The sequence below is a fragment of the Macaca fascicularis genome, chromosome 1, assembly GCF_037993035.2.
Source record: "Macaca fascicularis isolate 582-1 chromosome 1, T2T-MFA8v1.1".
NCBI lineage: Eukaryota > Metazoa > Chordata > Mammalia > Primates > Cercopithecidae > Macaca > Macaca fascicularis.
In genome coordinates, this window is record NC_088375.1 from 225,233,295 (window position 1) to 225,260,634 (window position 27,340).

The window sequence follows — 27,340 nt, forward strand, 5'->3', positions numbered from 1 at the left end:
GCAGTGAACTCTGGGGTGTCCTTCTGGCCCAGGCTCCGCCAGGCAGCGAGTCTCCTGTCCAAATCCCTAAGCCCCTCCAGGGACACTGTCCGGTCACACTGTGGCTACCCCAACCCGAGTCCCCCACTGAAGAGGAAAGAGAAAGTGGATGAGAGCCCCCTTAGCAGGACCCTGCCCTACCTGGAGGGCCCAAGCTGCCCAGGCAAACGAATACAAACAGCCAGCAAGCATCATTCAAAGGCTGTATCGTTTTTGGTTTCCTTTTTTGCTTTTGTGAAGAAAAATAAGGTTGTGTTTTCTGTTTGAACTAAAACATAACACCCCCTCCCGCCGGGCCTGTACCCTGGCTCTGGGGGATGCTGGGACCACAGGTCTGGGCAGGAGAGGCCAGGCTGCCTGGCTGAGGGCACGCCCTCAGAGCCAGAGAGGAAGGGCATTTGGGAATGGAGTTTGGTTAAGCAAAAAATAAAAAACCTTGACACACACGCCCACTATACAAAAATGGGGACCGTGAAGCGCTGCCTCCGAGTTGGAACCATTGCGGGCAGCTGGACTCGAAGGTCCTGACGCTGTCCTGGGGCCCCCGTCCCTCATGTTTCAGGGGTAGGCAGGGCAGGAGGCAGCATCCACAGCTCTCAGGATAGGAGTCAGGGGAGAGGAGGGTGACGTCAGAGCAAGCTCCTTCCCCACGTTAAAAAAAAGTATTAAAAAAGCACCCAAAGCTTAAAAAAATGAATCCTCCATGGCAGGGAGAGTTGGGGGCATCCTGCTTACTAGCAAAATGCCTGACCTGGCAAAATGTGTAGAAAAATAAAATTAAACTTTATCCCTGAATGGCAGAGTGAAGACCCTTCCTCCCGCCCCACAGTGAGTCTCAGAATCCACTGAGGCAGCTGATTCTTCTCCAACTGGCAAAAGCACACGACCAGCAGACACGCGCTGCCCCAGGCCCGTGTCCGAGGCCCAGGGCAGGACGGCGGGGGGGCTCTGAGAGCCACGGGCGCACAGTCCCTCCTCTCTGCCTCACAGCATCGGGAGGGTCCCTCCTCAGCGCCAGGAAGGAGCCCCAGCAGGGGAGTGGGCAGGAGAACCAGGGGAAGATGGGACTCTTCGGGGCTGAAGGGAGGCAGGTGCCCAGGAGGGTGAGCGAAGGGGTGCAGTCTCATCTGAGATCTGAAGGCCCCCGTGAGCCTGCCCTGCAGTTCCATGCGCAGCTGAAGGAAACACAGGGCGAGGCGGGCCAGGGCTCTCTGCGTTCTCAGGGTAATGGGACTGCTTCCTGGAAGGTCAACAGAGGTCACAAAGCGGGGGGCATCTGGCAGGGGAGGGTGGAGCAGGGGCTTGCGCTGGGCGTTTGGCTGCTCAGACCTGGGAGCTCTGAGGATCCCGGGCACCCTTCTGCCCACTCCACAGGAAGGGGCAAGACAGGGCAGATGACAAGGACCATGCTTCCCTCTCCCCCAGGGGGCCTTCAGCTTAGTGGGGCTCTGAGGTCGCCCCAGGTGGGACAGGGGAGTACAGTACAAAGATGTGACCACGCCTGTGGGCGTGGGGCCGGAAGGCAGGCCGGGCAGCTCCTGCTGCAGTTACAGTAGTACTGGCGTCCCTGTCAGGCAGGGCTGAACGGTGTGGGGCACCCCAGGGTCATGCAGCCCCTTGGGGCTCCCTGGCTTCGGGATCAGAGTGTCAGCACCAAACACAGCCGATGTCAGCCAAGGAGGTGGGCGGCAGAGAGTGTGATCCCAGACACACACTCAGCCCTGCAGTCCGTTAGGTGAGGAGGGGCAGGTGTCCTGAGGACAGTCACAGTCCAGTGAGGTCAAGGCCCTGGAGATGAGGGCAGAGGCGGCAGCCCCTCCAGGGAGGGTCCTGAGGCCGGCAGTGGTGAAGCAACAGGCACCGGGTTGCTCCCCTCCGAGGGGCTCCAATAGTGGGTCAGCGCAGGCTCTGGTACAGAAACGCCGAGGTGAAGAGGGCATTGGCGGCCAAGCTCACGGCCAGCAGGCCCCGGACCAGGGAGGGGCCGAAACGACCTGCAAAGCAGAGAGACCCCGTCAAAACGTGTGTGTGGGTGAGGTCGCTGTGCAGCTGAACAGCTCCCCAGAGCATGCAGTTTGTGGGGAGCTCAAGGCTCTGCCCAGGGTGCTCCCCGAGGCTGGTGAGGCTCACCCCCAATTCTCTTGGCCAAAGGCTTCCCTAGCAGGAAAGATCCCCCATCCCTGCCTCCGTGAAGGCACAGCTTTTCATAACCCTGAGCCACCAGGAAGGCCGTGGGCTGGGCTGTCATGAGCTGGGGCCTGGGCGATGAGGCAGTGACCACAACGGCCACTTTACAGACGAGGACATGGGGGGCTGGGGACAGGAGCACCCGTCCAGGCCTCCGAGGGAATAAGCAGCCAACTCAGGTCCGCCTGCCGCAGCCTGCGTCCTCACCAAGCCCCCAAGCTGCCGGGCCACCCTGCAGTCTGGGGCAGCACTGGCTTCGGGAGTCAGTGCAAAATGATCTGCCCAGGAAAAGCCCTGCTTGCTGATCCATCCGTCTCCCTGAATACACACCCCCTCCCCACCCGGGGAGTGACAACGTGGATTGATGACCTGGTCTCTTGCCCCTGAGCCCGGGGTCAGTGAGCAGAGAACCTGGGATCTGAGCCAGGCAGCTCGGCACCTGGTGCGGGCTACAGCCCCAGCGTGATGTGGTCCCGGTGTGCCCAGGCTCTCTGGGCACTTCCAGCCAGGATGGCAGCCACGGGCCACAGGTGCCTACTGAGCACCTGAAATATGGCTAGTGCAGCTCAGGAACAATATTTCAAACTTGATTTAATTTCAATTCAGTTAATTTAAACAGCTGCCCGGGGCCAGAAGCCACTGGAATAGTGCAGATCTGGGCCCAAACCCCGACGGTGGGAGTGCCGTCTACTGAGTCCCTGATCCTGGATTCAGAGGCGCCAGGTGGGTTACTCGTTGGCCACTCAGGGACTGCAATGTCCTGGAAGATTCTGTCAGCGCTCTGGACCCACCAGGGGGAGATGGTGGCTTTGGATGCGTGCCTGCCCCCCTCCCCTCCCACACCTCAGGGTGCAGACCTCTCCAAGTGGCAGCCTCCTCCGAGCAGCCCCTGGTGGTGGTGTCTACCACACAGGTGGATGACTGGGAAGAGTCGTCCTCTTTCTTGATGGAGTGGTTGCTGCAGGCACTGCCTCTTTCCAGCTTGGATCTCAGGTCTGCAAAGAGAAGGGTGTGCATCTCAGTGGCGCTCACGGCTCCCCCCAGGGACAGACGTGGGGCAGCTGCACTTCCACTCTAAGGACAGTTGTCAGAAGTGGTGAGCCAGCCTGTCCCAAGCCACTCATCCACCCTGGACAGTGGGGGGCCAGGTCCTTGCCCCACTGTCGTGCCACCTCTGTCTGCCAGTATTCAGGGCCAAGGTGACCAGATCTCTGACATTGTAAGAGACACAGGAAATCTAAACATTCGAGGCTGGGTGCAGTGGCCCACGCCTGTGATCCCAGCACTTTGGGAAGCCAAAGTGGGTGGGTCACTTGAGGCCAGGAGTTCAAGACCAGCCTGGGAAACATGGTGAAATCCCATCTCTACTAAAAATACAAAAATGAGCTGGGCATGGTGGTGTGCACCTGTAGTCCCAGCTACTTGGGAGGCTGAGGTAGGAGAATCTCTTGAACCCTGGAGGAGGAGGTTGCAGTGAGCCAAGATCACGCCACTGCACTCCAGCCTGGGTGACAGAGTGAGACTCCATCTCAAAAAAAAAAAAAAAAAAAAAAAAAAAGGAAATCTACAAATTCATGTGAAAGTTGTAGGTTTTGAAGGTTGGGGGCTAACTTTAAAAATTTTAAATGCTTTGCAGTACAGCACCATTTGAGTGAAACTATCTGTGACCACACGCACCTGGCAATGCGTGATGTATTTTCGATCAGTTCCAAGGAACAGAAGACCCTGAAGGTCAATTGCAAAAGGAGAAACTGAAATCAGCCAGTAGAGGGCAATGTCCCAGAGGGTTTGAGTCATGAGAGCCACAATGGGGTGCCTAGAGCTCCAGGGCAGGAAGGCACACACTGGAGTCAGAGCAAGGATGAGCCCCCCCACCGCTGCACAGCCAGGCCTCTTGGCAGCAGAGGCCCTCCCGCGGCACCTTGGGGCGCTCAGAAGGCCGTACCCAGGGCGTGCTTCATGTCCTGCAGGGGCGGCTTCCGGGGAACCTTGGGCGGCTCCATGGTGAAGAGGCTGCCGTTGTGAGGAGAGTGCTCATCTGAGCTGCTAGGCGTGGTGGGGGCCTCTCCAGGGGGTGATGGGAACAGCAGCAGCTTCTGTCCCTTCAGGTTGAGCCGGGCAGGGCTGATGAGGGGCCTGCGGTGGCGCAGAGAGCCGGAGCTGGAGGCCACCGAGCCAGCCACGGAGGGCGCTGGGGAAGGGAGTGGGGAGGAGGGGCAGCTCCCCGACAGCAGAGAAAAGTAATCTGGAGGGAGGGAGGAAGATGATATGAACGTGGGCTCTTGTCACCGCAACGCTACGATGCACTATTTCATTTCTGGGGGCTTTCTTCTATTAACCCGGGAAGAAAGGAAAGGTGCAGAGACTGGGGGCAGGGGGAGGTCCTGCTGCACAGCTGAGGGAGGAGGGGGCTGCCCGCTACCAGGCACCTGAGGGAGGGGAGAGATCCTGGAGCCTCAGCCACGACCTCCTGCCCTTGATTCCCATCCAAAGCCCCGGGCACCATCCGCTGAGAGCAAGGCCAGAGAGCAGCAAACCCTGGAGCCACAAGGCCAGCTCACCCAAGGCCCTGCTGCCAGCTGACACCTGGTGCACCAACTCCAGCCATGACCACTGCTGAGGATGGCAGAGCAGCATGGTACCATCTGATCCTAGCGACTGCCATTCCCATGTCACGCAGGTGGAAACTGAGGCACAGGGTCACTTGCCCAGGGCTGAGATGTGAACACACACCTGAGGCCTGTCTGACCCCAAAGCTCACACAAACCACTGTGCTCTGGAACGCCCGGGCCTCACGCTGCCCCGTCCCCCCTTAGCTCTCCGTCCTCCTCACCTGAAACGGGAAACTCCCCAGATCGAGACATCTGAGACGGTGGGCGGCTACCGCTGAACAGATAGCCGGAGTCTGGAGACAGAGAGAAGCAGACAACACATCAGGCCTGTGGGCTACGGGCAGAGGCCCCCACAAAGGCTCTGGTGAAATCCCAATCCAGCCTTTGCTCTTTACAAATGTGCTTTCATGAAAACACAGGTGCTCCCGGATCCCTTGGACTGCCATCTGAGGGGTGCTGGGCACATTCCCTTTTTGCAGATAAAGAAACCGAGGCTCTGGCTGGGCATGATGGCTCATGCCTGTAATCCTAGCACTTTGGGAGGCTGAGGTGGGCAGATCACGAGGTCAGGAGATCGAGACCATCCTGGCTAATATGGTGAAACCCCATCTCTACTGAAAATACAAAAAAATTAGCCGGGTGTGGTGGCGGGGTGCCTGTAATCCCAGCTACCCAGGAGGCTGAGGCAGGAGAATCACTTGAACCCAGGAGGTTGCAGTGAGCCGAGATGGCGCTACTGCACTCCAGCCTGGGCGACAGAGTGAGACTCCGTATCACACACACACACACACACACACCGAGGCTCATGGCTCATGGCAGGTGGTGAGAAGAGTCAGCACCAGGCATATTGTCCACTCCTCAATCCATGCTCTTCTTCCCACACAAGGGCCAGCTTTTCCAGCCATCTAGTCCCACTTTCTCCACTAATCGCAGGCTCTGCCTGCCTGCGCTCTCGAACCCAGGTAGCACCGACCACGCTGCCTTTTCCTAAATCAGGTGCATGCGCCCCAAGGGCAGGGGCCCCAATTCCAAGTGGCTGGCTGAGAGCTGAATGTGGGACGAGGCGACTGCCTGCCTCGTGTCCTGTTGCCACCTGCAGGCTCTGAAGGGTCTGTTGCAGCACGCAGATAACCCTCCCCTCACCAGGCCAGGGCATAGGCTGGATAAGGGTGGTCACAAGAGCCCAGCACGCCACCCAGGGTCCTTCTGGAACCCATTCTATGGATGCTGGGAGAGGCCGTTTTCCTGCTGGGCATGCGCTGCAGGACACAGGGATGAGGCGTGCGGCAGAGCAGCAGAGCAGCAGACTGAGGACAGACAGGGAGACAGCAAGCTGGATTCTGGCCACAGCACCTGAGCGCTCTCCAGCGGGTCTCTGAAGACGTGAGCCAAAGCCCTGCAGGAACTCCTTCCGCCGACCCACCCTCTGGCGATGGAGACCAGGTTCCTCCCCCCAACCACCCTGGCAATGGAGACTGGGGTCCCATCTGTCACCGGACACTCCAAGACAAGCTTGCGCCCCACAGACCTCTGCTGCCACCTCAGACAGGCCGCTACTGTGTCCCTGCCTTCAGCCTCAACAGGCAGATTGCCTGTTCTTCTCTATCCGCGGGAGGCCCTGCCTCAGAGGCCGGAACTGGCCCTGGGATTGCCACGCTCCCCTCCCAAGGGGCTTGACACAGCAGTCCCTGAGCTCCACCGCCTCGGCCAGTGTGCACAGTTTACTCGGAGTGCTCAGGCCCAGGGCAGGGCTGCTCCTGGCGCCTCCCACCCCAAGTTCCATTCAAGTGCCACCAGGCTGGGGTGCCCTGAAAACGGGGGTATCTCTGCTTAGGGGAAAAGCAAAAGCATCCTAATATAAACCTCGGCGTGTGCGCAAAATGGCCTGCCCTTTAACCGCATGACAGGAGAGGGCCTTGGCTGTTATCAGCATCTCCTCCCCTAGAATAACTGCAGTGGCCCCATTTGCTGAGGGGCATGTTGCAATTTTAGAGGAAAAGATTAGGGCACAGCACGGCGCACACATTTACCCAAGGTCATGTCACCAGAGCTGGGACTAAGGGGCCATGCTGGGGTTCCCAGATGATGTGGCAATTCTGGGCACTTTATTTTTATTTTTTTGACAGGGTCTTGCTTTGTTGCCCATGGTGGAGAGCAGTGGTGTGATCATAGCTCACTGCGGCTACCAACTCCTGGGTTCAAGTGATCCTCCCACCTCAGCCTAAATAGCTGGCACTACAGGCGCACGACATCATGCCCAGTTAATTAAAACACCTTTTTTGTAGAGACAGCGTCTCCCTATGTTGCCCAGGCTGGTCTTGAACTCCCAGCCTCGAGCCATCCTCCCACCTTGGCCTCCCAAAGTGCTGGGATTAAAGGCATGAGCCACCTATTCCTAGCTAGCCCCATTTCTTTGAGGGGAAACTGAGGCTCAAAGCTCCATTCTGCCTGTCTCTGTAGCAGGAACACTAACCGGCCCTCCCTACACTATGTGCCCACCCACAGTTCCGTCCCAGCTGCCCCCAGCCCTGTCTGCCAATGCCTGGGCAGCCCTTACCTGCTCGAGTCAGAGAGGGTATGGTTCCCAGAGAGAGAGCCCGGCTGAGGCGGCCGGGCAATGAGGAGGGTGAGGCCCGTCGAGGAGACTGGAAGAGCTGCTGGTTGGCAAGGGGCAGGAAGCTGGGCGGGCTGGGGATGAACAGAGACGCTGGAGAGCCTCCGACACTCGGGTGAGGGATGGCCAGGCTGGGGCTGGTAGGGAAGAGGCTGGCAGAGTCTCCTGGGAGGAACCTGCAAGGGCCCGTCAGGCACGGGACAAGAAGAGGGTCAGCGGGAGGTCCTGGAGGCCGCCTTTCTGTGGGTCCCACCCCTCTCCCACGGTGCAAGGTGGGGGCCTCAGTTGGGGTCCCAGAGAAGGCGTGCGTTAGTGAAAGCAGAAAAGCAATCCGACCGCATTCACGCCATTAGGAGCGGGTGGCTGGGAGGTGCCAGCAAGACCCGGCCCTCCCCGCATGCCCCCTCCTACCCCTTGACTCACAGCAAACTATCTCCACTACGAGTCTCGGTATTAAAGTGACACTGTCGCCCTTGCCAACCTCATGCCAACCCTTTCGCCTTGAAGCAAAAATGCCCAGCCCTGTGCCAGGCACTCAATGAAGGTTAATGGACTTGGACTCCTTGCCACTTCTTGTTCTGTGCCGAGCCTCCCCACAGAGCGGCCGGGCTCAGGGACACCCTGGCTCATCTCCCAGACGGGCCTGGATCACAGGAAGTCAGGCCCCAGCACGGCTCTGGGCACCCTCTGTTTCCAGGCATGATTCCTGGAAGTTCTCCCACAGCTCTGCCCTTAGGAGGCTGCCTCCTGCGCTCTGGCCTTGCACTCTGGAAACTCCTCTGAAGCTCCTGGTAGAGCAGAACTGGGGGGCAGCCAGGCCTTGGAATCCCCCAGAAGGGCTCTCACGGGAAAACGCCAAAACCAAACTTACAAGAGACCCGTCAACGACCGCAAGGCTGCCTGAAAGACGGAAGGTGACAGTGTCTCTTTAACTCGAGATGGTACAAATCACACAGCAGGACCCGATGGCCCCACGCCAGAACATCAACCATGCTTCTGATTAAGGCACCCAATTACAGAGGGAAGAGAGGGACAGAGGCAGTTAATACATTAGTCCACCGTCTGGACGGAGCTCCGGGGGTCCAGCCTTACCTCGGTGCCAAGGGACAAAGGAGCCCAGCGGACAACGTGCTGGTGAGCGGGCAAGCTGGCCCAGGCCCTGCAGGAGCCGGGAGCTGGCTAAGGGACCTGTGCCCATCACGACTGAATGCTCGGGGATTGCTAGCCAAGCCGCACGCCACCAACCTCCCAGCTACTTTCCCTCTAAAATAAAGTTTTATAAGGAAAGTGTGAGGCCACCTGTTGACTTCCCAGAGAATCATGTAACCTTTCTAATGCCTTCCAAGGTACCAGGAGGTCACCGGGACTTCGGAACCAAAGGCGAGGCCATGTTTGGGGAATTGGGCATCAAGGCAGCTGAGCTCGGGACCCTGGGGAAAGGCCTGGACAGCAGGACTGGACACACCCTTGCTCTGCCCACTGACCTGTGCTTCCCAGGCCCAATGCCCGCTGCTTTGCCCTCAAGACTCCAGGGAAGGCTCCACCTCTACACAGAAGATGAGATTTTGTGTTGTCATGTTAGAACTGTGATTCCATTTGGCAGGACCGCGCAGCGACTTCAGGGAATGACCCTGAGGGCACCCTCAGGCAGGGGCAGTGAAGGTGTGACTGGGACCTTAGGGCATGACCCTCCATGGGAGGGAGCTTGTGGGGCAGGGCTCTGGCCTCGAGCAGCGCCCCCAGCAGATGGCAGCAGGGCTCCACACTGGGTTTCCTGTGCCTACCCTGGCCGGCAGCACAGATATAGCCAAGAGTCAGCCAAGGGTGACCAGGTCTCCCAGTGACCTGCGAGTACCGTTGGGGGACGCATGAAAGAAGGGTCCTAGTGTGTTGTGAGTATGAGGTGGTCGGCTGGGCCCCGCAGCTCCTGGCCCCGAGGGGTCACCTCCAGCAGGAGCGGCTGGGTCTTGCCAGTGCGTCCCCAGTCTTCCCAGCTCCTGCTCACACCCCCCGGGGCTGCCTCAGTCCTACAAAGCTGAATCTCCTGGCTACCTGGCACAGGTGCTGTTGTTCCCAGTTTGGTGCCACTGAAGATGGTGCTGTGGGGAGTTCCTTGGCAGTTTGACCCCCTCACTGTGATATGTGGGAACATCACTCAACGAGCAAGACCTCGTAAATCGCTCGCAGGGCTGGGCATGAGGGGCTGGGCTCTGTACGGGGGCCGCAGCGAGCCTCCCCCAGCTAAAGGAGCCCAATCTGTTGGACCCTGGAGAACTCCAAAGGTGCTGACATTTCCTTTGGTGAGAGGCCCCCCGACTGCCCTGTGCCGTCAAACCATGTCTGAGAGAGGGATTAAGAGGCCAGGATCAGGCCTGGATGCTGGCTGGGGAGTGCCGGCACGGATACACTCATCTGATAACAAGGGGAGATGTCTGGTCTTCTCCGACCCAATCCCAGCCCACGTCAGGAGTGGAAGGAGAGAGACCACGTTTTAAGCAGCAGTTTATTTAGATGGAAAAAATACGATCGAGCAAAGGCGAGCGAGGTGAGCTGGGCCCCCTAAGCCAGCTGGTGTCATTGTCACTGACTCCCAAACCTGACTCCTGTGGACGTGTCTGTACCCCAAACGCAGCTGCCCACCCCAGCCCTGGCACAGAGCCCTTCTGAAAGAAAGAAAAGAAGAAAGACGCGGCACCTGACGCCAGCGGGTAAAAGCAGGGCCCCAGAGGCATTTATTGAAAACACAGCATCCAAAACACGACATCTAGGCCAGGCGCAATGGTTACAGTGATGAAAGGGTCACTAGACAATTATCCACAATTCTACGACACGAGACAGAGACTCGGCAACAGTCACAGACAGAAAGGTCACAGGTTCCTTCCTGGGCAGGGCAGGGCGGGGCGCGGCAGGTGCGGCGTGGAGACTGCGTCCTGGTGGTTTGCTCCCAGGCAAGGGGTACAGGGAGTCTGCTTGGCCTGGGTGGGGACCCCAAGTCTGAGAGTGAGGATGGCCGAATCTACCTCGCTTATGTCTCAGAGACGGTCACCTGTTACCGGGATGACCCCACCTGGACCCTGGAAGGTCTGATGGCCGTCCCACGTCCCCTCTGAGGAGGAGTTCCCTGGCAGGGGTGACATTCCCAGTCAACAAGCCACAACACAGTGATGCCTGCACTCCCTCGGTTGTTGCCACAACACTCAAAAGTGCTGGAATTTTCTCCACATAGTGAAACTTTAAGGGATAGATGGATAATTTAGAAAGTCACACAAAACTCTAAAAAAAGCAGGAATCCTCACTCTGCTGAGAGCTACCTCCTGAGATGGCGTTCCGGACCCCGGCAGAGGGCAGGAGCGACATCAGTCGGCAGGAGGATCCTGGCCAGTGCGAGGGCTGGCTCTGGTTATTATAAATAATCTAATTTAAATACACACATACACACAGATGTCCTGCTTCTACCCAATGCCAAGAAAAGCAGAAATTAGCATCACACTGTCAACACTTCCTCGAGAACTGAAGATTCGAGACGCAAGCAACAGCATGGCCAGCCGACAGGACGCTGTCTCATCCTGGCTCCGCCACGTCCTTCTCTCAGACGGGCTCTTTGTGGGGTGGAGGCGGCGTGAGTGGACAGGCAGGTGGTTCCCTGCCCCTCAGGCAGACACCACTGGGGGCCGCTTCGGCTCACCCAGCCCCACTCCTCACTGCAGAACCAGTGGGAAGTGTGGCCCCATCGACATATTTTCAGAGGGGTTTCCTCACCTCACACTCCACACAGAACAAGCTGAGCCCAGTAATGCTGAGGCCTTGTCTGAAGCCCCACAGGTCATCGGGCACAGAGGCCACAGAAGCCCCTGAGGGTCTCCCGACGCATCTGGGCTCCTTACTCGTGAAGTTGGGTGAGGTGTGAGTTGCTACCCAATCACTGAGGTAGGGCAACCTCCAGGACCCCCGGCGTGGCAGATTCACAGCAGTGAGGCCTGGCACCCGCCCCCCACTCCCATCCCAGCAGACCAGCTGGCGGGTGTAACCCTCATGCACCTGTGATCTGCTCTTGCCTCCCCGGGTTCCAACACACAGGAGAGAGGAGCTGGCACACCCTGGCCACATCTGGAAGGTGAGCTCGTGCTCAGAGTGGCGAGTGGCAGGACATGCGGGCCCCGAGGGAGTGGGCAGCCAGAGGGAACATGCCTGGCGGAGGATGGCCTCGGGCCACTCTTGACTGGGACCCCTGGATGAAGCCCCCAGGCCGGGAACTTCCTCTGCACGTGGCAGCCCCTCGACTTCCAGAGCGTGTCCTCATGAGCCACCTCATGTGATCCCCACACCCACTAAGGCTGGCACCCAAGGGCTCTGGAGAGGGGTCCCTCTCATTTCATAGATGGTAAACTGAGGCTGGGAACAGCAGGGACCTGGCCAGGCCCTGCTACTGAGCAGCAGGTCTGTGGGCTGCCCCCTCACCTAAGTTGGAGGGCAGAGTGAGGCTGGGTCATGGCGAGCAGGTGCCTCGGCAGCATCCAAGAGCCACTGCCAGGGCCTGGGGAAGCTCGTGACAGGCCAGGGAGGGAGAGGATGACAACAACCTGATGTCACTGAAGGCCTGCATACCCTGGGTCCCTTACCCTTGGAAAAGCTCAGATTCCCCAAGGTCAACACAGGCTCCTACTGCCCATCTCAGGCAGGGTCTCACTCCCCAAACTCCTAGCGAAGGCCAGGCTGGGCCCGAGAACTGCACTCTCCATTCCCAGGGACTCGGGAGGGTCTCGGAGCAAGAGGCCGAGCAGCAGACACAGAGCAGCAGCCCTGCCTCCTTGACGGCTCCACCATCTCCTGCAGGGCCGGTCCAGCCACAAGCAGGACCAAGGGGACAGACCGCAGGTGCTCCTCAGGGGCCAGGTGGGGGCTCTGTGCTGCCCCAGCCTCACTCTGTTGCATGGTTAGGGCATGCCAGGGGCCCAGCCTGCAGCCCCTGTCACCACCAGACAGGACCAGGCTCCTCACTCAACAGTGTCAGAGCCAGGAAACGGCATTGTGAGATGGGGGTGCCTGGAGCTACCAGCAGGAAGCCACGGGTCAGAGCCTGTGTGGGTGATGCCCACGTTCCAGTCACCAGGCCAGTGAAAGGGCCATTGGCCAGAGAGGTGGCAGCAGTGGTGAGTGGCTACAGGGCACTCGGGGATGGCTGGTGGTGCCGGAAAGGAAAAGGCTGGGCAGACTGACTCTTCGAGGCAGTGGAGGGACTGGGCCAGGACCTGGGGCTGTAGGGTGGGGGTGGGAGGGCGTGAGCAGGTGAAAAAGGGCAGGACAGAGAGGGGCCCGCTTCGGACCGGGCAAAGCCTGGGCCTGAGCATCGCGTGTCCTCCCCCCGCAGTCACGGCTGCTTCTCTGACCTTCGGGGCCGGAACCTCCGCGGGCCCGTCGCCTTCCTTGTGGCCACAGCCGCTGTGAAGCCAACCAGGCAGCACAAAGATGTGGTGCTGAACTTGAGCGTGTCCAGCCAGCTGGGCGGGGCGGCCTGTAGGTGCTGCTCAGCCAGGTGCAGCCCCAGCAGCAGGGCCCACAGGCAGGTGCAGAAGGCGTCGATCCTCCGGAGCCTGAAAGGGAAAGCAGTGGGGTCACCCCAGGGGAGGACAAGACCTCCTGGGTCCATGCCTTCCTTCCTGCCTCCTCTGCCTCCTCTGTCTATCCCTGGCCCTGCTCAGAGAGTCCAGAGCCAGGAGAGAGCGCGGGCTCAGAACCCCTCACACTCACACGCTGCCCGGCTCCGAGCAGGTGGCTCAGTGTTTCTCCTTGGCCTCTAGGTTCCAGCCTGTAACAGGGCTAAGGAAAATTCCTCCGAGTCGGTGAGGAGGGGCAACGGGGACACGGCACTCACAGGACACGCTTCCACTCAGGGAACTCCAGAGCCTCCCACGTAAGCCCCACAACCCAGGAGGCAGGTGGTTATCATTATCCTGACTTAACAGAGCCCGAGGAGGAGAGACGAGGCGACTGGGCCCAGCTCACAGCGGGTGTGCAGAGGGCTGGCTCAGAGGGCGTCTGCTGTGCCGCCTCACCTCACCTATGACTCCCAGTCCCTGGGCTTGTACCAGCGACATAGTGGAGTTCAGCCTAGGGCTGTGCACCCAATGGGGTCTCTTGGCCCCCACCCTAGACAGTAATCCAGCACACAGTCCCCCACCTGTCAATTCCCAGCCCCATGCACACCTGATGCGGCCAGCCAGCAGCATTGCCAGCAAGCAGGTGAGCAGGCCCAGTGCCACGACGCCCGTCTGGTGGCTCTGTCCGAAGGCCCAGGCCTCCCACAGCTTCTCCGCCATGTGCTCGGGGAGCAGTCCCAGCAGCTGCCGCCAGCCCTCGGCCCCAGGGGCAGTGCCATTGTCAGGTGTGGCCGAGCCATTGCCACCAGGTGGCAGGGCCAGGGGCACAGTGGTGCCCGGGGCGAAGGGGTCGCTGGCCCCATACAGTGTGGTGGTCAGTAGGAAGGCGCAGGCCAGGAAGGCGAGGGCACGCAGCAGGATGACCTGGACTGGGGACTTCACGGTGGAGGAGCAGAAGCTCTGCAGAGGAGGAAGAGAGGCAGGTTAGTGAGATGGCCAGGGAGCCACCCCCAGCCATCACTGGTGTCACTCTTTGAGGGGTTCCGGCCAGACCCACATTCCCACACATCCTGCGCTTGGTTCAAAAACTCACCACTGAGTTCCACTGGCCCGCCTCCCTTCTGGGTGGGGAGGAGCGCTGCTCTACCACACTCTCCGTTTAAAGAAATCTTTCCATATTGTAGAGACCTTATTTTGGCTCACTGCAACCTCTTCCTCCCAGGTTCAAGCGATTCTCCTGCCCCAGTCTCCCCAGTAGATGGGATTACAGGTGCCCACCACCACACCCAGCTAATTTTTGTATTTTGTTTTGTAGAGACGGGGTTTTACCATGTTGGCCAGGCTGGTCTTGAACTCCTGACCACAGGTGATCCACCAGCCTTGGCCTCCCAAAGTGGTGGGATTACAGGCATGAGCCACCACACCCGGACAAGTTGAGCCCCTTTACTTTGGGGAAGCAACATGCCCATCGGGCCACCTCCCTACCCCGCTCCCCAGTCCCCTGCATGTCGTTAGCCAGGGTGGGTGTCCCGGGACAGTGACTGGTATCACCATGCGTCTGTTATGTACGTATCTGAGCATGGGTTTTGGGGTGGCCCCGCTGTTTCTCAGCACTTTCCTGGCATTTGCATTCGTCTTCCTCGCAGCCTTGGTGGTGCACTCCAAAGTCCTGGACCCGTTTATAGCTGTGGAAACCACACTCAGGGAGGCCGAGAAACTGCACAGGGCCACGTATAAAGCCCATACTTGGTATGCAGTGGCTCCAGGATTTAAGCCCAGGACCATTCGGCTAAAACTAATTTTTATCATAGTACTCAGTTGATAGAATATTCTGGTTGTTTAAAAAATCAGATATGGAGGTTAAGTAGTAAAATCTACCCCCACAAAGAAACTCCTATCCACCCCTTTGTGTCCCTAGATGTGACCTGGGTCTGATTGGTATATGGTTTCCAGTCTGTAGCTGGGACACAGCCATGCCACCTCTGCCCTGCCACATGTCTGCACAGCAGCACACCAGGTGGACCCTGTCCTGGAGCTTTTGGTTCTCATTCTGACTACCTTGTTCCTGGTCTGAATAACTTACTACTGTACTTTTAAGGTTAACTTTTGCCACAGTTATCTGTCCATTTATGTCAGTTCCAATTAAAATCACAATGGGGCCGGGTATGCCCAGCACTTTGGGAGGCTGAGATGGGCGGATCACGAGGTCAGATCGAGACCATCCTGGTTAACACGGTGAAACCCCATCTCTACTAAAAATACAAAAAAAAATTAGCTGGATGTGGTGGCAGGCGCCTGTAGTCCCAGCTACTTGGGAGGCTGAGGAAGGAGAATGGTGTGAACCCAGGAGGCAGAGCTTGCAGCAAGCCGACATCACATCACTGCACTCCAGCCTGGGGGACAGAGCGAAACTCCGTCTCAAAAAACATAAAAAAATAAAAATAAAGAAAATCACAATAGGAATTTTTGGTGAGAACTTGACAAAAGGATGGAAACAGTTATTTGGAGGCTGAGTGTGGTGGCTCACGCCTGTAATCCCAGTACTTTGGGAGGCCAAGGCTGGTGGATCATTTGATGTCGGGAGTTCAAGACCAGCCTGAGCAATATGGTGAAACCCCATCTCTACTAAAATACAAGTATTAGTCAGCTGTGGTAATACGTGCCTATAATCCTAGCTACTCAGGAGGCTGAGGCAGGAGAATCGCTGGAACCCAGGAGGAGGAGGTTGCAGTGAGCCGAGATCACGCCACTGCACTCCAGCCTGGATACCAGTGCAAAACTGTGTCTCAAAAAAAAAAAAAAAAAATTAAAAATAAATAAAAGGCTGGGTGTGGTGGCTCAGGCTTGTAATCCCAGCACTTCAGGAGGCCGAGGTAGGAGGATCACCTGAGGTCAGGAGTTCAAGACCAGTCTGGCCAACATGGTGAAACCCCATCTCTACAAAAACACAAAAATTAGCTGGGCATGACAGCAGTTGCCTGTAATCCCAGCTACTTGGGAGGCTGAGATGGGAGAATCGCTTGAACCCGGGAGGCAAGGTTGTAGTGAGCCGAGATTGTGCCACTGCACTCCAGTCCGGGTGATAGAACGAGACTCTGTTTGGGAAAGAAAAAAAAAAAAAAGGCCAGGTGCAGTGGCTCACACCTGTAATCCCAGCACCTTGGGAGGCCAACGCAGGTGGATCATCAGAGGTTGGGAGTTTGAGACCAGCCTGACCAACATGGAGAAACCCCGTTTCTACTAAAAATACAAAATTAGCCAGACGTGGTGGTGCGTGCCTGTGATCCCAGCAAAACTTCATCTCAAAAATAAAATAAAATAAAATAAAATAAAAATAAGTAAAAATAAAGCGGCTCAGCTCTGAAGAGCTACCCTCTGGTCACTGGGGCCCTGTCTCCTGGGAGGGTTTCCTGAACAAACTCAACGCCCCCACCCGCGCCCTGTGGATGCTGCCTCTCACCTGTGCGTGGGTCTGGTCGGCCTCCCGGCGCTTGAACTGGTGGCTGAGCAGCAGGGCGCGCAGCTGGCGGTTCTGGTGCTTGATGTAGTACTCCACGGCTGCTTGGCATGGCCGGCACAGCTTGTACATCTGCTCCAGGTGATGCCGGTACACCTCGACCTCCTCGTCATACCTGCCCTGCGGGGTGGGGGGAATAGGCTCGGCATCTGCAGGGGTGGCTGAGCTGCCTCCGTCTTACAGGTCAGACGTGGAATCAGATCCTGACCTGCCACTTAGTAGGGGATGATCGGGGCAAGTCGACCCCACTCTGAACCTGCTTCCCCTCTGCCCAACAGGACAAATGCCCACTGTGTATAGCCATGTGGGCTACTGGGAGTGAGAGCCAATCCAGGGCAGGGCCCACAAGTGATGGGGACACTAACAAGGTTCTGTTGCTCCAGGGATGCACCTGCAGGCCAGGAGCTCAGGGTCTGCTCCCCAGATGCAGAGCTCCAAGAAGGTGGGTGAACATGGGGGAAGGTGGCTGCGGGCTGACACTGCCTGGACTGGGGCAGATGGACAACCCAGACTGTGGTGCCTGCCCTTCCCCTTAAATGCTAGAGAATCCCTGGCCAGGCCTGTCTCTTTGTGGCAGCTGAAGGTTTCTTTCGGCTTCTGGAATAGCCCAGAAGACAAGTCCCCTCCTCCCACCCCTCAGATGTGCAGCACTGCGACTCTCCCCCCGTTTCTGAGGGAGCAAATGTTCTGGCCTGCAGGGCCGGGAGGGTGAGGAGTGTGATCCCTTGCTGGGACCAAGCATGCCGAAAAAGCTGCCTGGCTGCCAAGTCACCCCGCCTTCCCCTTCCCGCAGGTTCCCCATCCCTGCCTTGGCCTGAGTTCACCTCTGTTCTCCCTCCCTCCCAGACTGGACCCCAGGAAAGCCCGTGTCTCTGGGCCCCAGCTGGGACCTGCCTCTTGAGGTGACAGGACCCCCTGGGCTGGCCGAGGGCAGGAAGGAGCAGCCGGTAAGCAAGGCTCCTGGACTTCACGGAGGGCACAGGCGAGGCAAGGCTCCCGGCTCAGCCCAGCTCCTAATGCCAAGCCTCTCAGCAATGTCTAGCTTCCTCCACCTCCCAGAAGCCAGTGGCATCCTCCACCAACCCCACAGCAGACTGTCAGGGCCACCAGCAGGCAAGGCTGATTCAGAGAAACAGGACAGAGTGGGTTCAAAAGAGCCCCACCTGGAGCCCAAGGTCCCTTCCTCCCTCTGCCCAGGGACAAATTCCTCTGGACTGGCAGGTGCTGAGGTTTCCACGGTGTTCCTAGGCCTGGAACCCAGAGAGCAGTGACCGTAAGACACGGGGAGAAGCAGCTCAGCTCCAACGGGGGATGGAAGAACTAACACATCCTGGAATGTGCTGGCAGCGGCCAGGATGAGGGGCCCCTTTGGGCACTCTGGACAGAAAAGCCGCTGTCTAGCAGAGCAGGGGCCAGAGGCCCAGAGCCAGCACCCTGCACGTGCCTCTCCCCCCGCTGCTCTAAGCACCCCCAGCCCCAGCCAGGGCCCCTCCCCTCCCAACCCGGCCTCACCTCCTCGCGGGGAGCGAAGGCGGCCAGCTGCTTGATCTTGGTGGTCTGGTGGTGGTTGCACCTCTTGCACAGCAGGACTTGGCTGCTCACCCACTGCTGCGGCTGCGAGGGGTCGCGCAGGCTGGGCGCGCTGCTCACCACGTGGTTCAGGTGCTCCATGTACTGGGCGGGGATCGGCTTGTTGTAGTCACCATTCTGCGGGATAGAGGTGGGACTTGAGGTCGGTGGGGAGCCCCTTACCAATGGGTGGGCAGGCCTTCCCAGCCTGCTCAGGCTTGGTGATATCCCTGGGGGCCTGCTCCAGGCAAGTGACAGTAGATCTCAAACATCTCCATTCTTTTTTATTTTTTTGCACACAACAGCAGCTGCTTTTCTTCTCAAGACATCTCCATGGAACCCAAAGGCCACCTAGCCCGAGCACAGAGCAGGGCCTGCAGCCCGCCGCCCACCCACACACCTCTAGCCAGCCTCTGTCCTCAGAGCCCCGCCCTCTCGGAGCTCAGTCTGCAAAGCCCGGTCTAGTCCAGGGGGCGGCACACTGTGGCCCGTGGAGGGGCTGCCTATTTCTGCAGTTCAGTTTCGCTGGAACACCGGCCGGCTAAGTCACTCTTGTATTATCCACAGTGGCTCAGCAGGGTTAGCAGTTGTGACAGAGACCAAATGGCTTCCAAAGCTGAAAATACTATCTGGCCCTTTGCAGAAAAGGTTTGCTAGCCCTGATATAGTACAGAGAATGAGACGCAGAGCCAGAAAGACCTGGGTGTGAACCCGAAATCTGCCACTTTTAGTGGGATAACCTTGGACAAATTGCCATGGCTCCCTGCGCCGGGTTCCTCAAGTGAGGGGACAGCACCAGGGCAGTGGTGAGAATTGAGTGAGACAATGTACATGACACACTACACTCAGGGCTTGGAGAGGACAGGGTGTGGGGCCCACTAGCCCCGGGGCAGGGCAGGGACACCAGGTGGTCTCAAGGTGCAATCTCAGGATCCCCACCCCCACGAGCCCACCCACCCGCCTGCCTGTGACCCACACCTCCTGGAAGCCGTTGTACTGCTCGCAGTGGGGACAGTCCCAGCAGTTGCGGTTCCCATAGGGCACCAGCGTATCCTGGTTGCAGAACCAGCAGTTGACCATCGTGTGCGTTGGCTTCATCCTGTGGACCAAGGAAAGAGCGGGTCGGCCTGGAAGACCCCAGCACCTGCTGGAGAGGGATCTCCATGCCCTGCCCCAGGGCCACCAGGGAAAAGGTGCTGGGAGTGGGATCTGGGGACGCAAAGCTGGACGTGCTCGCCCCAGGCTGACAGGAGGAACAAGGGCTCTGAAGGAGAGAAACACAGACTGGGTGCAGCTGCGTCCACCCAGGAGGACCGGACAGGGAGGCCACGGCCAACCTGGGCTTCTCAGTCTTCAAGGAGGCCAGCTGGGGCCTCACCAGATCCCTAGGCTCCAGTGCAGCCACATGGGGACCCTGGGCCACCAGCTCCTGGTGACCTGGGGCTCACATGGAGGGCAACAGGAGTCAGGGCTGGCCAAACCACAGGGCTGACTGGGACCAGGTTCTAGGACCACCCCTCCCATACGAGGTCCTCGATCCTGGGCTGCAGAAAGGGTGCGCCCCAGGGATATTCCAGATTGAAAGGGGCCTCCTGTGCTCCAGAGAGAGAAAGTCCCAGGATGTGAGAGCCAAGGAGGCTGAGGGGAGGGAGCAAGTGACAGCTGCCCAGTCTGGGGCCAACCCTCTCTGGTGGAGGGGACAGTGGCCCTTGCTGGCTACACGTGTGGTGACAGGTGGGGCCTCGGGATAATCCCAGCCCAGACACTGTGGGATCTATGCTCTGGGCCCCCCTCTACCCTCCTCATTGGCTGTGGGACACTGGGGGCCTGGGGAGGGGTAGGGAGAGAGACCGCCACTGCCCAACAAACCCCCCCAGTTCCAGGAATCCAGAAACAATGTGGGTGACAGGCAGCAGCTGTGGGAGCCCTGGGGCCCCAGCTTTGCTGCTCCGACTCCCCACCTCTCCCCCATGGGCCACCTCCAGCTCAAGGACACCGCTTAGGCCCCTGCCAAAGTGGGCAGCCACTTCCTGCACAGATGGCCCCCCTTGTCCACAGGACCAGAGAGCATGGCCCTCTGGCCTTTCATCCTGAGGTACTGCTCAGAGAAAGGACGACGGAGCCCCGGGAAGTTCCCGTGCTCTCAGCCTCAGTGTCCACATGACCCTGGCTTCTGCATGCTGCAAGGATGCAGTGACACAAGACAGAAAAGTGTTGTGCTCAGCAAAGTGCCAGCTCTGCCCCTAACCCATCGGGCTGGCCAGAGGCCGGAGGCTGGGCCCTGGGAAGCAGGGCTCCCGCTTCTGACACCACTGCTGCTGCCCGGCCCTCCCCTCCACCCGCTTCTGACCAGGGGCAGATGAAGGGAGATGTCTGATCACCTGTCAGTTGGGGACAAAAGCACCTCCCCCACAAGGGACTACTCGTGGGATGCACTTAACAGTGCCTGGCCTAGAGTACGTACCCAAAAAATCCAAGTTACACTGAGGGTGGGGAGGCTTGGGAGAGAAGGGGAGATGGGACCAGGCCCTGCGGGGAAGGCCCGGGGCCCACAAGGGCAGCTGGGATCTCCATCAGCAGCCTCGGCCCACACCCTTCTCACCCCACACCCCCTGCCCCAGCACAGGCCCGAGCCCTCACAGAGGACAAGGACCGCTACATCTTGTCAACAGCACGGAGACAGTGGGCAAGGCCTGCGGACCAGCGACAAAACGGGGCCAGCCAGCTAGGCAGGCAGCACGGCAACAGGCACAGCCTCGGAGAGCAGCTCTGCCTTCTAGGGCCGCCGTCTCATCCCTCACCTGTCAAAGGGGGCTGCTGAGCATCCCTGCCTCAGGAGAGGCCACTGTGAGGATCCTCAAGGAGAATGCAGAGAGGCGCTCAGTGCTCGACATTAGGACAGCGCCACCGGGCGCCAACTACACAAACAGCCAGGGCAGGAGACTCGCTCTGGGGCGTGTGGAGACCTGCTCTGCTGCGGTGCCCGCATCTAGCACTCCCGGGCAACTAAGCACGTGGCTTTCTCTGTGCTAATTACTACCTGTTTTACAGGCTTCTTTGTAACTGTGCACAGGGGCGTATCCTGATGGGTGATGACCTGCTTGTGTGACCCCATACCCCAGAGCCCGGTGCCGGGACAAGGCACTGCACCCAACTGCCTTTGGGTGATGGGCTTCCTGTCCCCATGAAGGGCCCCTCGGCTCTCTTACCCTGTTTGAAAAGGAAGGTCAACCCTTGAGCCTGCCTGGGGGACCAATGACAGCTGAGCAGGGGCTGTGGCTTCTGTCCAGGGCGCCTGCCATGAAGCCCCGCCCACCCCAGGAAGTCATGTTTCCATTCTGAATCTCCAGCTCTGTTGCTAGGGAAATGGCTCCACTGATCTAGAATGAGCCGGCCTGGAAGGGGACGGGGGAGGCAAGGGATTAGCCCTTGTCCCTGGGGCCAGCAGCTCTAACTCCGGTCACTCTCAGCCCTGGGTAATCCCTGCCAGAGTTGAGGGTGGGCTCTCTCATGGCCAGAGCAGCTGCCACCCACTTTGGCCAGGCGGGCCCTACCTGCTAGGGGGTCCTTTCCCACAGTGCCTTTGGGGGCAAGCCCTGAAAAGTCCCGAGGGGCAGGTAGGCCAGGGGGCGATGGGGAGCTGGGCATGAACTGCAGGTCCCCCAGGCGCCAGCGTGGCGGCGTCAGACACATGACCTCATGCGAAACACTGTCCACAGCTCGGAGAAGGTCCCCACACAGGTGGGGGCAGTCCTGGCTCCTGGCCTATGCGTGCCTCTGCCCAGCCTGTTGAGGCAGCATCTGGGCCGATCTCTTCTGAGCCAGCCTAGACTGGACCCTGTTTTTGCTCTGGGAGACGCCCCCAAGTTTCCCTGATAAACCCCTCAGCTCACTTCTCTTCTGTAAGCTAACAACCTCCATCCTTGACTCTGGGACAAACCACAGTTGGTGTACAAGGTTTGAGGTGACATGACAGAATGTCCCTGCAACACAAGCAAGAGGGGAGCTCGGGCCTGGAGGGGCTGCCCCTGTCCATAACGGTCCCAGCTCTGGGGGGACAGCAGCTGGCCCTATAGCTCCCATTGGATGGGTGGACACGAGGGCCTGGAGGCCACTCACCCAGCTCCTGCTAGCTTGATGCTGAGCCCCTGGGAAGCCTGAGGAAGCCTGGAGGGATATGGGTCCCTCAGAAAAAGCTAGAGCAGCTGCACGCTCTGTACCTGCCCCGTCCACAAGCCCAACATACACCCTGAGGGAAAACAAGACGGGCACGTGTCCTTAATGATGACACCACTCCAGTGCCCTGAGCACGGACATGTACTAAAACAAAGCTCCTGCGGGACGCCTCACTATTCCCTGCAGGTGGGAGGGGCTCTGTTCTAGGTGTGAGCCCAGCACTGGGTCCTCAGCCTAGGAATGTGCCAGGGAGGGGGCACCTGCTAGAGGGGGCACTGGATGGGGCCTGGTCCCTGCCCTGGGGAGCTCAGTGGCTGTAGCAGGCTGGCCATCTCCCGGAGTCTCTGCCCAGCCCTGGGAAATCACCACCTCCTCAGACAGGGGCCTAGTACATTGCTCGGGACCTTGGACGCTACGTGCTGGCCCCAGCGGGGGGTTGGAAAGACTGTAAGAGTCAGGTTCCCTCAGGGGCCCAGGGAGCCAGAGGCCAGCCTCCCAAGCAGCTCCTCGCCTGCATTTCCTGCTTAGGTGGGCAACACTGTGTGTCACTGAACCAGAAGGACCAGAGAAGAGGCCTCCTGGGCTTCAGCGACAGCAGCATCAAAATGCAACTCAGAACTTAGCACTGCCCATCTCCAAGCAAAACAGACTTGAATCCACAGCAGTAACTCCACCACCAGGATGGAAAACACCCCAATCCACCATTCTAGGGTCAGACCCCAGCCTGGTGTGAGCAGAACATCCCATCAGTTAAGCAAGAACCACGCTAGGCTGGCGGAGATGCAAACATGAGCAAGACAAGAACGACGACCTCCCAGGGCAGCTGGTGACAGATGCCACAGGACAGAGGCCAATAAGCGGGGCATCTGCGGTCGCCCTGAAACACAGCTGTGCTCACCAGCAGGGCAGATGGCAGAGGGAGGGGACCACCCAATGTGTGCCCAGGGTGCGGCGGTCGCTCAGGGAGAGCGCGCAGCAGCAGGACAGTGAGTGGGAGGGGTGAGCCTGGAAACGGGAGGGGTACAGTGGACTCTGACTTCCAGAATGAGGCTCTGCTGCGTTCCTCTGGGAGGCTGCATCCTCTTTGTCCCCAAACACTAGAAAGGAGACAATCCCAGTAAACATCAACAAAGCCCCGGAGGCGGGACGGTGGTGTGTGCAGGGATGTGCTGGCAGAGCATGGATCCTGGGCATCGTTTGAAGAGGGCTGAGGACAGGCGCCCGAGCAGCAGCGTCCAGGGCACAGGGAGGCCTAAAAGTCACAGCCTTCCCAATGGCCTGGACACGGGGAAGTGAAATTGGGGCATCTGCGCTGACCATGGTGTCTTCCCATGGGTGCAGAGAAGCAGCCAAGGGGCTCCGTGAGCACCTGGAGGTTGAAGCTGGGCTGACAGCTGAAGTTCTGGTGCAAGGCAGGGGCCTGCCATTTAACAGCCGGGTAATGTGGGGCAGGTAGCCCAACTTCCCCAAGCTCTGGTTTCCTCATCTGTAAAATGGGAGAACAGTACGGCCCGCCCTGGCGGTTTCATGAGGAGACAGTGTGCTGTGCTTCCAGCCATCAGCTGCTCCCACCAGTAACAATCATGGGAGCAAGAGGACTCCATGCGTGGGGAAGCCAGGACAGGCCCTGACTGAGGCTGTGGGAGGACTCAGTCCTTCAGAGGAGCAGCCTCCTTCCCAGGTGCCTCAGCCAGTCCTAAAGCACAAGGTGGGGCTGACCTGCCCGCTCCCTCTACATCTTCCTCTCTGCCATCTCTATGCTGAGCCTGCAAACACCCACCCAGCCAAGTCGCCTTCCAAAAACAGCTCTCCTTACATGCCCTCCCGAGGGTCATTCAAAACCCACACTGCAGCCAGAGTCAATGTTTGGTTCCTCGCTGTCACAGCACTCTCCTTCTCGGAGGAAGGCTCAACTTCTTGCTAGGTTGGTCTGGCTTCTGAATCGTGACAATGGCCAATTTATGACCTCCAGGTGAAACCCAGTGCTCTGTGAGGACATCTGAAAGCATCCTGGGAAAGGCTGGCCCTTCTCGGCCCAATCAACAGCAAGGGTCCCAATGCCACACCATGACCCACTGGTGTTGTCAGGGGCGTGAAAGGACTTCCAGGCACCCTCCTAGTTCCCCTGGCACCAGCTAGCCCAATACCTCTTCAAGGCCCCAGACTCTTGTTTCAGGAGATGGAGCGCTGTGGCCAGCAGGGCAGGAAGGGGAGACAGGACCCCTGAGGACAGCCGCAGTGTGCGGCACAGTGAGCCACCCAGTCCAAGCCCAGCCTCCATAATTACAACAGAGGTGCTGTGTGGCTGGGAGACTATCCCCTTGCCCAGGCTCTGATCCTTGGGGCAACACCCCTCATCCTGGCTTAGCTGAGAGGCAGCCTCGTCCAGGAAGAACACCGGGTGCTGGACCAGCTCAGCTGGCAACATGCTCTGGGAATCTAAGCAAATCACCTGAGGTCTCTGGACCTCAGTCCCCTGGGTATAAAACCACCGGCTTGGACAAGCTGGTCCTGCAGATGCCCGGCTTCCAGAATCCAGCAGAAACTGACACGGAGAGACTTGGGTTGTCAGGGACCCCTGGGCTGGGGTCACTCAGTCCCCAGCTACCCTCCTTAGTCACATCTGGCTGATCCTCCAGACACAGCTGATGTCCCTCCCATCCCTTCCTCCTCTGGGAAGCCTCTGCGACTCAACCGCCTGTACTTCTTTTTCCCTGTCTTCCCCCTGGAGGAGAGAAGCAGCACCGGTATGGGTTAAGGAAGAACACACAGACCAGCCAGACGGTCAGGGTTCAAACCCCAGCTCTGCCGCTGAGTGGGCAAGTCCCTTCTCCCCTTTTACTTAAGGGTGTGAGCTCCCTGCATCCCTTGCTGAATGCTGCAAACCCATCCACTCTTTCTAGGATGTTCTCACAACCCCAATTTCCCCCCTGCTCTCTGGAAAGGTGGATCAGGTGGAGAAACCTGCGAGGCTCTGCTGAAGCAAGAGGCCACTAAGCTTTTATGCCTGGCGATGGAGGCCGATGAAAGAGGCCGGATCTGAACACGGGAGCCCACATGGCCCGTGAGTGGGGCAGGGATGAGGGTGGCCCGGCCCGTCATGAACTGTTTTGAGGCATCTCAGGCCTTGCCCACCTCTGGGAGGCAGCCCATTCTAGGGATCTGCCCTACAGGCTCCATGGGCTCAAACCATGATTCCTCTCGTTAACAGCAATTTACTCAGCCTCCCTGTCCCTCAGCTGCTCTAGTGGAAGCAGGGGCTGTGGCTCTGAAACGCGCGGATGTGAGGCGTGTAGAAAAACACCTGGGACGTCACATGCCGAGTGGCAAGCGCCAGCCGCGATCGCCAGCATCGCTGTACACCGGGGCCCAGCACCGGGCTGAGGGCAGGGGCGGCCCGCGCGCACCGGCTCCAGCCCCGCGCGGCTCCCGGAGGAAGTTTGTGGGCCCCGCGCCGCGCTCCCGCCCGCACCCCACGTTCCCGGAGTCCCCGCCGCCCCCCTGACTCCGCAGCCGCTTCCCGACTGCAGTCCCAACCCGGTTTCGGGGGGCGGCGGCGCGCGCTGGGGGGTCTCCACACGCCCGCGGGCAGGCCAGGTCCGGGCCAAGGAGGGCAGCGGGCCAAGGCGGCGCGGAGGCGGGCAGCGGGCCGGGGCGGCGCGGGGGCGGGCCCGGCGGGCGGCGCCGAGGGCCGCGTGGGGCCAAGCCGTGCACTCACCTCCGTGCGATCCGGTAGAGCAGCACGCCGGCCGCGGCGCACGCCGTGACCCCCAGGCCGCCGGCCAGGCCGGCCGTGGGGCAGCGGGCGAGCAGCGCGCTCACTCCCTCCATGGCTCTCCGCGTGGAGGGACGGCAGGCCGGCAGGCTGGCAGGCGGGCAGGAGGCGGCAACGCCGGGGCCGCGGGCCGCAGGCGGAACGCGGGGAGGCGGCGCGCGCCACCTCGCGCCGTGACCTTCGCCGCTTTGTAGCGGGCGCGGGCCCGCCCCCTGACTCGGCGCGCTCCCGTCGCGCAGCCAATCGGGACGCGGGGCGAGCCCGGGTGGGCGGGGCGGCGGCGGAAGCGACAGCGCCGGCCCGGGAGCGCCCCCACGCGGCGGGAGGTGGAAGGCGGTGCGGGGAGGGCGGGGCACGGAGCCCGGTGGGAAAGCCCCGCCCTCTGCCTCCCGCGCCCGCCGCCAGGCGGGGAGGTCTGGCTGCAGACAGTACACCGAGCTTCTGCGAAGGGGAGCATCTCCAGAGTACGCAACTGCTTGTAATTAGTCTTTTTCCCCCTCCCTAATCCTGTCTAGTCAAACCCAGCCTCTGCGCCCAGTGCTGTTTAGCAGCTCCTTAAGCCGCTCCAATGGTTGAAAAACTAGTTTTTTAGAAACACGATCATCCACGGATAGGGACATGGTTAAATAAATCATAGGACAGCCATAGTTCGCAACATAACGCAACCATTAGAAAGAATGCCAGATCCAGGCAGGGCGCGGTGGCCGCACTCCCAGCACTTCCCGAGGCCGAGGCGGGCGGATCACAAGGTGATCGAGACCATCCTAACACGGTGAAACCCCATCTCTACTAAAAATACTAACTCCGTCTCTACTAAAAAATTAGCCAGGCGTGGTGGCGGGCGCCTGTAGTCCCAGCTACTCGGGAGGCTGAGGCAGGAGAATGGCGGGAACCCGAGAGGCGGAGCTTTCAGTGAGCCGAGATGGCGCCACTGCACTCCACTCCAGCCTGGGCTACAAAGCCAGACTCCTTCTCAAAAAAGAAAAAGAAAGAAGAAAGAAAGAAAAGGAAGAAAGGAAGAAAGGAAGAAAGGAAGAGAGAAAGAAAGAAAGAAAGAAAGAAAGAAAGAAAGAAAGAAAGAAAGAAAAAGAAAGAAAGAAAGAAAGGAAAGAAAGAAAGAAAGAAAGAAAGAAAAGAAAAGAAAAGAAAAGAAAAGAAAAGAAAAGAAAAGAAAAGAAAAGAAAAGAAAGAAGAAAGAAAGCAAGCCAGCCAGATCTGGAGTTATTGGCATAGATGGATGATACATTGTTTCTA

At 59.2% G+C, this 27,340-nt stretch overlaps 1 protein-coding gene across 1 annotated transcript; it reads right to left on the minus strand.

Annotated features, from left to right (window-relative positions):
* Positions 1 to 228: 228 nt before the first annotated feature.
* Positions 229 to 26,276, minus strand: TMEM201 (transmembrane protein 201). The gene is made up of 11 exons (XM_005544851.5): positions 26,030 to 26,276; positions 19,114 to 19,234; positions 18,079 to 18,273; positions 16,510 to 16,686; positions 13,657 to 14,009; positions 12,840 to 13,043; positions 7,396 to 7,628; positions 5,060 to 5,131; positions 4,172 to 4,471; positions 3,084 to 3,221; positions 229 to 2,033 (listed from the first exon to the last, which is right to left on the minus strand). Exons 1-11 carry the CDS (start codon positions 26,140 to 26,142, stop codon positions 1,936 to 1,938), a joined length of 2,004 nt encoding a protein of 667 aa, XP_005544908.2. The 5' UTR covers positions 26,143 to 26,276; the 3' UTR covers positions 229 to 1,935.
* Positions 26,277 to 27,340: the final 1,064 nt, after the last annotated feature.